Source organism: Danio rerio, chromosome 23 (assembly GCF_049306965.1).
Source record: "Danio rerio strain Tuebingen ecotype United States chromosome 23, GRCz12tu, whole genome shotgun sequence".
NCBI lineage: Eukaryota > Metazoa > Chordata > Actinopteri > Cypriniformes > Danionidae > Danio > Danio rerio.
Window position 1 is genome coordinate 22,578,982 of NC_133198.1, and position 13,564 is coordinate 22,592,545.

General features: G+C 34.7%; 2 protein-coding genes across 8 annotated transcripts; one reads left to right on the plus strand and one right to left on the minus strand.

The window, feature by feature from the left end:
* Nucleotides 1–1,097: 1,097 nt before the first annotated feature.
* uqcc5 (ubiquinol-cytochrome c reductase complex assembly factor 5) lies at nt 1,098–3,251 on the plus strand. The gene is made up of 2 exons (NM_001303046.1): nt 1,098–1,420; nt 2,733–3,251. The coding sequence occupies exons 1-2, from the start codon at nt 1,267–1,269 to the stop codon at nt 2,822–2,824; spliced, it is 246 nt and encodes an 81-aa protein (NP_001289975.1). The 5' UTR covers nt 1,098–1,266; the 3' UTR covers nt 2,825–3,251.
* Nucleotides 3,252–4,637: 1,386 nt separating this feature from the next.
* On the minus strand, nt 4,638–13,438 carry ognb (osteoglycin, paralog b). Of its 7 annotated transcripts, XM_073937929.1 has the most exons (10): nt 12,265–12,335; nt 10,941–10,986; nt 10,686–10,850; nt 9,630–9,705; nt 8,183–8,289; nt 7,783–7,867; nt 7,545–7,709; nt 5,401–5,603; nt 5,221–5,313; nt 4,638–5,136 (listed from the first exon to the last, which is right to left on the minus strand). In XM_073937929.1, exons 5-10 carry the CDS (start codon nt 8,201–8,203, stop codon nt 4,966–4,968), a joined length of 738 nt encoding a protein of 245 aa, XP_073794030.1. In that variant the 5' UTR covers nt 8,204–8,289; nt 9,630–9,705; nt 10,686–10,850; nt 10,941–10,986; nt 12,265–12,335; the 3' UTR covers nt 4,638–4,965.
* Between the last annotated feature and the right edge of the window lie 126 nt (nt 13,439–13,564).

Here is a 13,564-nt window from a genome sequence, read left to right on the forward strand (position 1 = left end):
ATAAAACAAATATTATCATCACATAAACTTACACCTAATCTAATATATCCACACACACAAAATAATTTTCAAGTGGTCTCTTAAAAAAATTGTGCTAGACAGAGTGTTCATGTGTGAGTGTTAAATATTTGATAATTTTTTTCTCCATTGAGCAATGTCAGACTGTATGACAGGGACTTTATAAAAGGGCAACTGCCTGCTCTTATGTCAGACTTGGTAGCGTCCTATGGCAAGCCATTTTGACATTTAATTAGTAGCTCGTACTATTATCTTTTTTCATGTTACTAGTACTTATTCATTAGATACTAGTGTTTCTACATTAGATACTAGTGCTTTTTAAAAATATAGTAGTGCTTACTTATTAGACACTAGTTTTTTTTAATAGATGCTAGTACTTATTCATTAGATACTAATACCTATTAAACAGATACTAGAACTTATTTTAATAGTGACTAGTAACTGTTCTGTTGCTGCTAGTAACAATAAAGTGTCCCATTGATTTCTATGAGATCTGTCATTCAGATATCAACTATTCAGTTTTGGCTAGTCTGTATGCCAGTTGGGACTAGTACATATTTTTATCTACTAGTAGTTAATCATTTGGTAGTAGCACTTATTAATTGGATACTAGTACCTATTTAATAAATACTAAATCAATGGGAAAAAAATTGTTACTAGTACCAACAGAATAGTTACTAGTAGCTATTAAATAATTGCTAGTATCTAAAGAATAAGTACTAGTATCTAATAAAGTTTTATTATATAATACTAGTATATAATAAAAAATCTAATAAAATCTATTTAATAGGTAATAGTCAGGGTGCCGCTGGTATTAGCAGGCGCCCCTGGTAATAATAATCAATGAACAAACAGCAGCATCTAATACAAAGAACTAGTGTCTTCTACGAATAAGGGTTAGTATACAATGAATAAGTACAATAGTACTTAATGGAAAAGATACTAGTATCTAAAAATAAGTACTAGTAACATGAAAATACATACTAGTACGGGTTATATATTAAATGTGAAAGCGGCTTGCCATAAGTGTCCTACCAGCAGACCTATTAAAACGCTCCGTCAGTGACGTATACGTCGCCATGTTTTCCTGTTTTGTCATCACAGCGGCAGCGTGCGCAAGATCAGTGCTGAAGGACACAGCTGATCAGATGTGTTGTCATTCAGATTAAAACCCATTTATAATAGCGCACATTATTGCGCAGTGCTTCAGTTTTTGTCAAGCAGGAAGTTTTGTTTTTGACAGAAAACATGTTAAGGAAAAGTCAGAACCTGAAATACATGTTAAGTCTAGTACCTGGAAAAAAACGCTTTGGGGTGTACAGATTTCTGCCCGTGTTCTTCTGTATCGGCGGCGTCATGGAGTGGATCATGATCAATGTCAGAATAGGAAGAGAAACGTTTTGTGAGTATGCAAAGTCACGCGTTATGTGTGCATGCTAGATAATCCATTTCAATAGTTTCTGCGTCCTCTTTACGCAGAGCTGATCATTTTAACTGCACAAGACACTGAGGGGGAAAATATTTTCAACATAACATTACCTTCCCACTTGATTACGTTTAGGATTAAAGAAGTTGTCTAAAGTGTTGTTTAAATACGCAAATAATACATCATCATTATCTGCATACAAAGTCTGATTTTAAAACTTTATTTTTACTAATTGCAATCAAAGGTTTTATTCTTTCTTCATAATTCAGAAAATATTATATTAGTACAATAATATTATATTAGAAAGTACAAGAGGATATTTAAGGGCTGGGCCGATAAACGATATTATATAGAATCATGATAAAATTGATGTCAATAACAATGATAAGCTCTGGACTTATTTACTCTATATTGATCTAAGAGCCAATTAAACAGCAGAAATGTGCAACAATGGGAATCTTAAGAGTGTGTTGATTTTAGAGATGTACCGAATATTTGGCCACCAAAAATGTGTTGTCCGAATTTATCCATTTAATATTGGCATGATATTCATTCATTTTCTTTTCAGCTTAGTCCCTTTATTGATCTGCAGTTGCCACAGCGGAATGAAGCGCCAACTTTCCAGCATATGTTTTACGCACCAGATGCCCTTCCAGTAGCAACATCCATACACACTCATACACTACAGACAATTTAGCTTACCCAACTCAAAAAAATCAGAGCACCCGGAGGAAATATGCAAACTCCACACAGAAATGCCAACTGACCCAGCTGAGTCTCAAACCAGCGACCTTTTGCCTGTGAAGCAATTGTGCTACCCACTGCGCCACTGTGAGGGCCTAACAACAGATATCCCCATTTATATCATTATCATTCAGTACGGAAAATAATTATCGAGATTGCATTTTTGCCATATCGCCCAACCCTATGAAAGTTCTGGTAAATATGGATTTGGAGAAAAGAGCATTTTAAAATATGAATTGTACTTAAAATCTGCATACACAAATTAATAAAGCGAGACAAAGAAATGCTTAGAAATGTATTTTGGATGTTTTCCTGACACTAGATTGAAACACACACTTTTAAATTGCCATGTGCACGAAAACAGTTTTTTGACTGCTGTATTTTATAGTACAAGAACATTTTAATATGTATCATCAATCATAAGGGAGCTACAATGGTGCTGAAGCCTCATAATGCTTCATAATATTTATGTTAAGATAATTTACTTTTAATTCTGTATTTATTGTTGGTGGATTAGTATGATGAGTGTATTGTGTCTCCACAGATGACGTGTACAGAAGAAAGCAGTCAGAGAGAGCGTATCAGCAAAAAACTGAAGAGGGCTTGATTATGCTCACAGACTCTCAAGCCAAATAACAGCATCACAACATCTCCATGAAGAGGCTGAAACCAGTTCACTGGACACTGGAATATGTTGGCCATCAGCTGGAAGGCAGCTGTGACATGGGACTGCAGACAAGAACACAGATGAGGTGCAAAAGATTGTCACAGTGTGTTTCTGAGGATGGTGGGGATTTGTGTGTTGTCTACGTGAGAAATATGTTTATAATAAAACTGATTTTGGCAGCTTTGTGATTGTGAATAAAAATGAAAGTCATTTGCACCATATGATTTTGTAAGATTGTGACTTAGCATCTCATAATGAGAAAAAAGGTATAATAATGACAAAATATGCTATATCTTTTGATCATAATAATGAATTTGTATTGTAATATTGGAAACATTAGTTATATAATGATCGCAATCATCACATGACTTAAAAAAAAGGATATAATATACCGTATTATTGACTTAGCTTCTCATAAAAGTTATAATTATAGCTTTGTATCTAATAGGGGCATAGTGAACATTTTAAAGGTGGGGGGACAGCTTTATGTAATCCAAAAGTTTATATTCTTTATCTCCTGTTTCTAAATGGTCTGCCTCTAAAAGGGAAGGGGACGCTGCTATGCCTCTATCTAATGATAATAATAATAGTTATGAGAAAAATGTAATTATAATCGATTGTCAAAAGAAGAAAATCTAATCAGCTTAGTAGTTCAATAAAATGATCTGATTTAGTCAATATTTTGAAAGAAACTAGTAGTTAGGATTTCACATGTCTTATTGATTACTCATAATAACAATAAACCTGCATTTAATTATTTAGTATTACAAAAAAATGTTTGAAAAAAAAAAAAAAGATTAAGATTTAGTATCCCTTAAAAAAAAGAGAAATTCCGAATCAACGATCTTTTTATTAGACAGGCCCATAGACAGGGGCGCTCAGGTGGTTCGACAGACCCAACCCCACCACTGACAAAGGTTCATTAGTTGTCCTATACATGAGCACACTCTTCCTATTTTGACTCTTTATCATCATTAGTTATCAAAATAACCCTTTGAAAAAGGATTTAAGACCAAGCAGAATCCGATGCACCTAAAGTCAGCTTTCACTGTATTGTTGTTTTAGAGAAAACATTTTATGATTAACTTTTATTCTAAATCTTGGACCTTATTCTTGACAGAATAAATTATCTATAAAAAGATGTGAAACACCAAAAGTGGCCTATATTAATACTTATTTGGCTATTGTTGTTATCCAAGAGTTTTTAAAAGTACTTTTTGACGAGAAACTAGGACAAATCGTGAATCTTTACAAAATTATTACAATGTTTTTTTTTTTTGTTATTTAAATGGTAAAATTGTATGACTGATGAAAATTGAATGTGCTGGCCAGGTGGTTATTTGCCAAACAATTTATAACAATAGTTTATTTGCCTATTATAACAAAAAGCTACAGTTTCAAATTTAAAACTTTAACAGTTGGCTATTTTTCCCCTGGTCATATACCATAAAGTAGCCTAAAATAAGTAGCCTCTTCATATTTCTTTATTCTAAATCTTTAGAAAATGTTTTTGGCACTTCAAAAAGTGTGACCATCTCACAAGTTAATTCAACACAACAAATGTGCTGAAATTGCACTATTTAAAACAGAAAATGAGTCAAATAACTGCAAAAAGGTCAAATTTTTGAGAGAAAAAAGAACCAACCCTTTCACTAGGCTGGCTACAGGCCTGTTAGACTATGTGAATAAGAAAAATCCTCGTTATGATATGCTAAAAACCATTATAACCAATTTAATAAGTGCTTGTGCCATCTGTAAATAAGTCAAAGAGACTCCAGCAAAAATCTGTAAAAATGATTTACCAGCATTGGATATCAGTAAAGTTTCCACTCAGTATTGCTTTCCCATTTGCAGACATTCTTCTTAGCTTTAAGGTTTCACCACAGTCTTGTTTTGCAACTTTTACTTGCATTAAAAAACATTAAAAAAGATATAACAAAATGGTTACACTTTAGAAAAGTCAATAAAAAAAATGTTATTTCCTGTATATGTTTCTTACGAATGATCTAAAATGTCTAAATGCAAGAATGCGTTAAGCTGTTAAATCTGTGTGAATGCAGCTTTGCCAGTTGGATGAGAGCTAAAGGAACATTTTCTTCTCCTCAGCGGATCACTTGTAGTGTCCAATAGGCAGCGCTCTCAGACAGATGAAGCTGTTGGGATGTTGAGCCAGTGTTATGGGATTTCCATCCAGCCGCACCTCCTGCATGTTGTGCCTGATGTAGTGCGTGCTGTTCCCTTTGCAGAACGTGTCGTCTGTCAGTGATGTTATGTTGTTGTTCTGAAAAAAATAATTGTGCAATTATGCATAAGTATGTGAATTATTTGCGCAGTATGTGGTAATAGCATTTTATTATGAGCGTACATGTAGATGAACCACACGCAGACTTTCGGGCAGCGGCGGGATGGCTTCTAGCCCGTTGTCTCCAAGGTACAGGTATGCTAGCTTGATCAGCTTCTAATGCAAAAATGGAGGCCAGAAATTATGAGCAAGACCAAAATCTGTCGATATCATTTTTGATGTTTTCTTTAGTTCATTTTTTACCTTGAAAATGTTAGCTTTGACTCCTTTAGTTTTGAGTAAATTGTGATTGACATCGAGAGACAGGAGATTCGCGGGCAGCATCGGCAGCTTGACCAGCTTGTTCCCAGCGAGTGTTAGTTCTTCGAGATGACTGAGTTTGGAAAAGGCTCCATCTTCTATTTCTGAGATCAGGTTGCCGGAGAGGTCAATTCTTTTCAGTGTGGCTGTGAAATAAGATTATATGGACATATTAGGTATATTTACACATCTGGATATTGCCACAGGTGCTGTAACTTGATTTTTAACTTGATTAAACCTTTACCAAAATTCTTTCCTCATTTACTTGTAGATACAAACATTATATCTTTATGAAACTGGCTTTAACCAACTTTTTTGTCTTGAGGTTAATGCATACTTGTCAACCCTCCCGTTTTACTACTCCCATATTTTACAGTTCTATTCCGCTATCATCCCGTAAAGGTATTTTTCCCCTCTTTTTCTGAAGGGTGCCAAATAAACATTTAAGAGCCGAGCCTACCTATACGCAACCTATACCGTCGAACCACCAGGGGCCGCCCCTTGCTCTTAAATGTGAGTCTGTTCTGTGCTTTCACTTTGTTCAGGCATGAAAACAGTTTGAAGTAAATATAAAAATGGTGGGATTCCCTCTCCTTTTCATTACAAGTGCCGTCTCCCCTTTATATGCAATCCTCAAGACAGTCATATAGCGGTGCATGACTGTCAGACCCGCTCCATAGTGATAAATAGACGCTGTTTCCCAAACGGATTCTGTTCACAAGATTTGAAGCGGAGTAAAGGTCTGGGTTTTGGGTGTGTGTTTAAACAGACATATATTTATTAATATAAAGCTGTCGATCTCGGTCGTTTTCTTTAAACACAACAAATTTCATCCTAAATGAGCATAAAAGGTTAAGAAAGCCATTGAACGCTTTCATTATAATGTTAGATGTGTGCATTTTTAAAGTGACACCTCTGTTATTTAATGTAATCAAAAAAAAAAAATCTAAATAAATAAGAGATTCATTCGTTGCTCTTCAATCAAAATGTAAGTTATACAGTGAAAAAACGGATAATGAGATTTGATAACTTGATTCTTTGTCATTATAACAGCTATTAATTTTATTAAGCTAAACTGTTTGCTAATTTATTTGCTGCTAATGTATACTATATTTTTTTGTAATTAATATAATAATAATTGTATTAATTATATGTAAAATAATTATTATTTTCTTTTGTAAATAATAATAATAATAATAAAACATATTACTGACAATTTAACTATTTTTTTTACAATAAAACAGCTCCTAATAAACATATTTACTAATTTGGGAATTTATTAGGGGGGAATATCCCCTATTTTCACATGCCAATGTTGACAGGTATGGGTTAATGTATTGATAAGTTTGGGGTTTCTGCAGGTCTTAAAGGGATTTTTAGTCTTTGCACGAGCCTAAATACTTAAAAATGTGTTAAATCAGAGCAGAAACAAGGTCACGACATTAAATGATGCATGCACTGCAAAAAGGAAATATTTATCAGTGTATTTGCTATCTAATTAGGCTAAAATATCCTAAAATCAAGATTAAGCTTTGTTTTCTATAAAAATGAAGTGAGTTTAAGCATTAAAAAAATCAATAGGTTACACAATTTCAGTTTGTTTTTCCATTAACTGCACTCATTAACAACTGTCACTGGGGGTTCCTTTTCAAAAGGTACACATTTGTACGTTTAAGTACTAAAATGTACACTTTAGGAACCAATACATACATTAACTGTTTCAGTATACAAACGTGTATCTTTTGAAAAGGCTAATGAATTTGTAATGTCTTTAAATGGCAGTTCAAGCGAAAGTAACAAGTGGAACATAAAAAAGATTGTAAAGATGTCAAAATGGAGTTCAAATGTCCAGTGAAAAAGTCACAAGCATTTAAAAACATGAGGTTGAGTAAATGATTAATAAAAGTTACATTTTGGGTCAACTTTCCTTTTAAACACAAGCTCTTTTAGATTTATCTCATAAGACTTAAAGATACTTACATTTAAATCTCAATGTAGGTTTTACCTTTATTACTTTGATCTGATTCCAATCACTATAAATTAAGTTTGTGCTGACCACACATAACAGCTGTTCTTACACCCCTTACCAATATTAGCAAAGTCTTTATTGGTTATTTTTGTGATTTTATTAAAGCATGCATAGAGGTAAGCCGTCTCCTGTGGCAGTGCGGGAACTGTTGTCATGTCTGGAGAAACGTCCTCGCAATACACTGACCCCGTTAGACACACACACATCAGGCAAGTCGGAAGGTCTGAAAAACAGAGTAAAAAAAGGCTTGAATGCTATTTGAATCAAATCAAAAGTAAAAAGTAACTAATAAATACCTTCATCGTCTTTAGGGTCTGCTCCTGGAATTTCAACATCTTTATCAGCTGGATTGTCGTAGTCTTGACTGAGAATAACCTTTTTCTATGGTATTCGAGATCAAAAGGCAATTTTAATTGGTTTTCTCTCATAATCATCTGGTTAACATGCTACAGTATTTTAGCATTTAGTGAGTTTGTAAACTCCCAGATAATATGCTGATGTTTTTTTTTTCTTATATTGGACATAATCCCATTATGGATTTACCAGGTTTTCCACTGCATACCTTTCTTGGAACAGATTTACGATATCTTGCAATTGTAATATTTGTTTTAACTATCAAAACTGGTTAATATGCTAAACACAATTCTATAATTAAAATTTTTGCAAATTTCCTTATTCGTTATCAAATTGCTGTACCTTTGATTTCTTGACTTCCATGACAGCTTTACTCCCGGAGTTAACTTCTTCATCAGTGTCTACTTTCAGTATTCCTTTGTGTCTCGGCACCACTTTATTAGTTTTAGCTGTTTCACAAATTATCCACGGTACGGTCATGAAAAAGAGAAAAATCCTCAGGTCTGTCATATTGTAGAGATACCGTGTATGGATAGGAGCGAGCAGAAGAGCAGTGTGTCACGAGTAAAATGAGACCTCGAAAGAGTTTCTCTGCCTGTGAACCATTAAAAAACGATTCACCGAACTGGCCTTAACCCACTCTGTGCTGTCTGAAGCTTACCTAACAAATCATCCCCACAGATATTTCCAAAAATAAACTGCTGTGACAATATACTGACTATTGTTATTAACTCTATGCATGTAATTTTCATTCTGAAGTTGATGAATTGTTTTGTCTTCTTCTGAATAAGTTTGATCATGCCATAACTAACGAGATGTGTTCCTCCCTTTTATGACAGAATGAGACACTTTCAGGGAACACTGTGATTCGGAAAAACAAAGGGAGAATGAATAGTGCTGGCCATGGAAATAAAAAACAGGAAATTATTATTAGTTGAGGAATCTTGGACAGCACGGGTGAACATTTACAACTCAAAAGAAGCCACTGATGAGTTAAGATTGTAAAAAGAGTGGCATACAAATCCAGCATTTGACTGTTTGCTGGATTTCTTTGTTGGGATTATGGGATGGATTGATAGAAGAACAAAAAAAAACATCTATTGTTCTGTTTTTGATTAAGCCAAAGATATGGAAATTATTTTTTATTCCTTTCAAAGTGTACAAAGCTGTAGCTGCTTTACTGGGCCTATACGCTACTGTATTTCAATACTGCTCATTATGGTGGTACTTGGAGAGTCAATTATTTTTCTGGGGTGGTACTTGGTGAAAAAAGTTTGAGAACCACTGTTCTAAGGGGTATAATAAATAATCTGATGGGTGTTTTAAGCTGAAACTTTACAGACACATTTTGGAGACACAAACGACTTGTATTAAATCTTGAAAAGGGAAATAAAATAAGTGCCCTTTAAGTTCGACAATCTATAAGAGCTTAACAAAACTCTGAAATATGTATTTTTTCCCTCAAAAACCATAAGTAGAGTTTGGGAAATAGAAACCACAGACCCTTGAGAAAGTAAGATGAAGCTGATATCTTTGCAGACAAGTTTGTAATCAACTTTTTTCTTCAGGACAAATCTTAACTTTTTAAAAAGGTATTTAAATTATATCTCACTTATTACCTAATGACAAACTAGCAGTTCATTAAATCTCCAAGAATCAGGAAAGATCTGATGACATTAACAGATATCTGCAAGTTTAAGAGCAGCTTTAAAATACTCCTTGTTATTGTCTCTCCCTCTTTTTTTTTTTTTAAATCAAAGGCATGTGATAATCTGGGAACAGAACTGACCAGGTGTTTAAACAAATGCCTTCCAAGACCTTTAAAAGGCACTTCCTGGACATCCCTCTGGGTGCTATAACTTCACCTGATGGGAAGCAAAAGGAAACAAGATAAAGTTAGAGCCTGTGCAGTTTAACAGACAGAGACTGGCAAATTATTATTGTAGGCAAAGCAAAGTCTGGATATTCTTTCACCCAGTTTGCCTGCAGCTCTTCAACTGATGCTGAAGAGAGTGTGAACATCTCAACAGATGTGAGGGTGAAGGAGCGTTTGGGCTTGTGTCAGACAAAATATAATTCTGCACAGGCTCCCACAGTGAAGATAATTGGAAAACATTTAATTGTGAAGCTTCTGAATAATAAATTATATGTGTAAGGGATAGCCAACTTAATAGTTATAACTTTAATGAATTACCCGTTTTTATCAGCAAAACACTGCAGTAAAATCCCAAGACACAAGAAGAATAAATCAGAGGAAGTTAAACTCAAATGAGAAACAGAATAGCAGTCTATGCTCAACCAGCAAGGCTGAGAACTGAGGAAACGCTGGACATATATATACACAGGAGTTTATGTATGTACACAATACAGACAGATGATGGAAATAGTAGGGGAAAATAGATTGATTTTTAGGTTTTCTTTTAAAGGTTTAGTCAGTTTATTATTTGCTTTTATTTCGTTTATTAGGTTATATATTTTTTATTTATTTAATTTTGTTCAACTCATATTTATTTCAGTAATTTTTTTTATCTTTGTAAACTTTATTTTTATATTGAAATTGTATTAATATTTTTGTCCATTATTTTTAAATTAAACTTATTGCATAATTTGTTAAAATGGTTGTATATAAATGTTAAAATGGGAAGTTTTTTAATTCAGTTCACCTATATGCCTCATGTCTTTGGACTGTGTGGAAAACCAGAGCATAGAGGAAATCCACACAGACACAGAGATTACATGCAAACTCCACACAGAAAATGGCCCGCAGCTGGGACTCAAACCAGCGACCTGCTTGCTGTGAGGTAACAGTTATTAGCTCATTGTTTTAAATAAGTGCAGATTTTACATAATAGAAGGACTGTTGATGTTCTGATCATTGTCTGTTTTTCTCTCCTCCCGGCTGTGGTTTGATGTATCTGCTGAGGTGGCACTTTTAGCAGTGAGGACATGAGTGGATCCATCCTCACCGATCTGATATAGGACACCTACAAGTCCACCCACAGCATCAGCGCTATTGGAAATAATGAGAAAAGCTGCCCTTGTGTCCAACAGAAGCACCTGCTTTTCCTATAACTGGGTTTATTTTAAAGTTGATCCTTACCTCACCTCGGCAGGGAGTATGATGGTGCCAATATTGCACTAAAGCACTGAGAAAACAGATTTTTGTTAATTATTTGTCCTAAAAAATTATCATCAAAATATTTTTAAAAGTCACTGATATTGTCAAAAAATATCTAAATTACTTACAATTTGATACAAAAATGTATAGTTTAGAGCATTTTGTTTTGCCTAAAATTATTTCACACTAAACTGCACAATATCAACGTTTTAACTTCATGAACAGTTAAAAAAGTAATATTTGATGGAATAAGCCTGATTTTTACAATGAATTATAACATTTCTTATCCTGACCAACTGTCATTAATTGGGGGAAAAGTGTGTTTAGTTGAAATTTTAATAAAATTCTAGACCTTTATAATGAAACTCTTTCCTAGAACTAGGTTGTGGCTGGAAGGGCCACTGCTGTGTGAAACATATGCCGGAGGAGTTGGCGGTTCATTCTGCTGTGGCGACCCCTGATAAATAAGGGACTAAGCCAAAGGAAAATGAATGAATAATAAAACTCATATTAATATACAGAATTTTATAAAACTCATAATAATTTATTAATAATGTTAATAATGAATAACACTTGCGTTTGTGTGTCTGTGTATATTTGTGTCTGTGATGTCTACATTAATTGTTTCTACGCTACTTTTTTCTTGAGCACATGCAGCTGCATTAAGCCTGGTTTAGTGCAGACCTGCGGTCAGAGAGTTCATAAGCGACAGAAGCCATCATGTTTCCAGCGGTCGAGGCTTGACACTTTTTTACTGACAGAGACCATATGTTTCTCATAAAACAGGCAGGTATGTGATCAAAAAGTTTTGTTTTTTTTAAGATTATTCAAGAAACAAATAGTGATAACTAACATGCTATAGTCCTAAAATTGCAAATCCCAACGGTAAGCCTAAAACAAAAGTATATTTTTTCACTTAGGCCATATTTGTAATAATAAATGTTGAGAGAATAAAACACAAATTCAACTGGACGAGAATATTACCTAGATACAGCATCGTAGAATGAATAAATTTTGCTGCATGTTAAAACCTCCATGGTTAAACATTTACAAGAAACACGAGAATCAGCAGCGCGCTTCTTTGGCGCCATCGCCTGTCGAATCAGCAGACACGTGTGCGACAGCTTTCTTAACCAGTGGGCTTTCAGAAATTGTTTTCTGTGCTGCTGCTGATGTGACAATAAAGTGATTTGGTAACTTCGTTTATAAATAGACAAAAGAAGCTAAAGTTACTTGGTGAATTACATGCTATACAGAAATATATAACAATTATTTAATTAACAAAGTTGGACATTTCAACACTTACCGATAAATCCGTTTGGATGAGACCACGACATCTCGTTGAAGCGAGTAGGCGTTGTTTGAGTCGAGTGACTCGGTTCGGTTCTAGGAATCGGCTCACTTAAGTGATTTGTAAGAGTCGGATCCCACCCGAAACCGATTGTATTTTTGTGTATTATTAACACGATTGATTAGCATTTCGCTATAACTCAGCCACACGCATTTACACTATACACTAATTACATGTTGATGACAAGCTTTTGAACACGTGCGATAAAAAGATTTCCGATCTCCCAACAAACAGTTCAATCCAAAGACGATTCAATCCGATTCAATCTCACACTGAACAGAACCAATACAATAAACAATACTGCTCTAAATGTACCATTAAATAAAGTTTTAACGGTTGTTCACGCGAGAATGTTGTTGTTTAAAACTCAAATCCGCTGTTTATTTCTAAAGATTGTGCGTATTTATAAATGTCCTTTGAAAATTGCTGACATGTCTACCTCCAGGTCATGACGGGCGCTCATCACTCGTGTCCCCGGCGAGGGCAGCTGGTCCTCGGCGACTTGTGTGACTCTGGCTAATCTGAAAATGCTCATTTTAATCACGTTGGATTTAATTAATATTTTCTCTTTTTGAAATTATTCAAAAATAACAGCTAAATTCTTATAATAAAATTGATTAGATTTTATTACAGACATTTTTTAATTAATTTCAAAGAAAAAAAAGCCCTAAAATCAGGAAATTAATTTAATTAAATAAAGTGTACATATTAATATTAATGAAATCTACAAGGCCACAAAATGAATTTTTACAGTGTAATGTTACCTAAACACTGGGCTACACACCTCCCATCCACAACTGGCCCAAATGTAGTTTGCCGTTGTGCATGCAGTGCCATCATTGTCATGCATGGCCCACATTCAACTGACATTATGCATGCCAGTGCCGGCAACACGGCAGCAGTGCCATAATGAGGCCACATTTGGGCCAAGTCCATTTGCTATGTGGGATAATTAGGCCACATTTGGGCCAAGTCTGTTTGCTATGTGGAATGCAGGGCCGGCCCTGTACATTTGGGGACTATAAGCTGAATAATTTTGGGGCCCTACCTTGCTCTAAATCAGGGATCACCAATCTCATTCCTGGAGGTCCGGTGCCCTGCAGGGTTTAGCTCCAACTTGCCTCAACTTACCTGTCTGGGTGTTTCAAGAATACCAAGTAAGACCTTGATTAGCTTGTTCAGGTGTGTTTGATTAGAGTTGGAGCTAAAATCTGCAGGACACCGGCCCTCCAGGAACAAGTTTGGTGATCCCTGC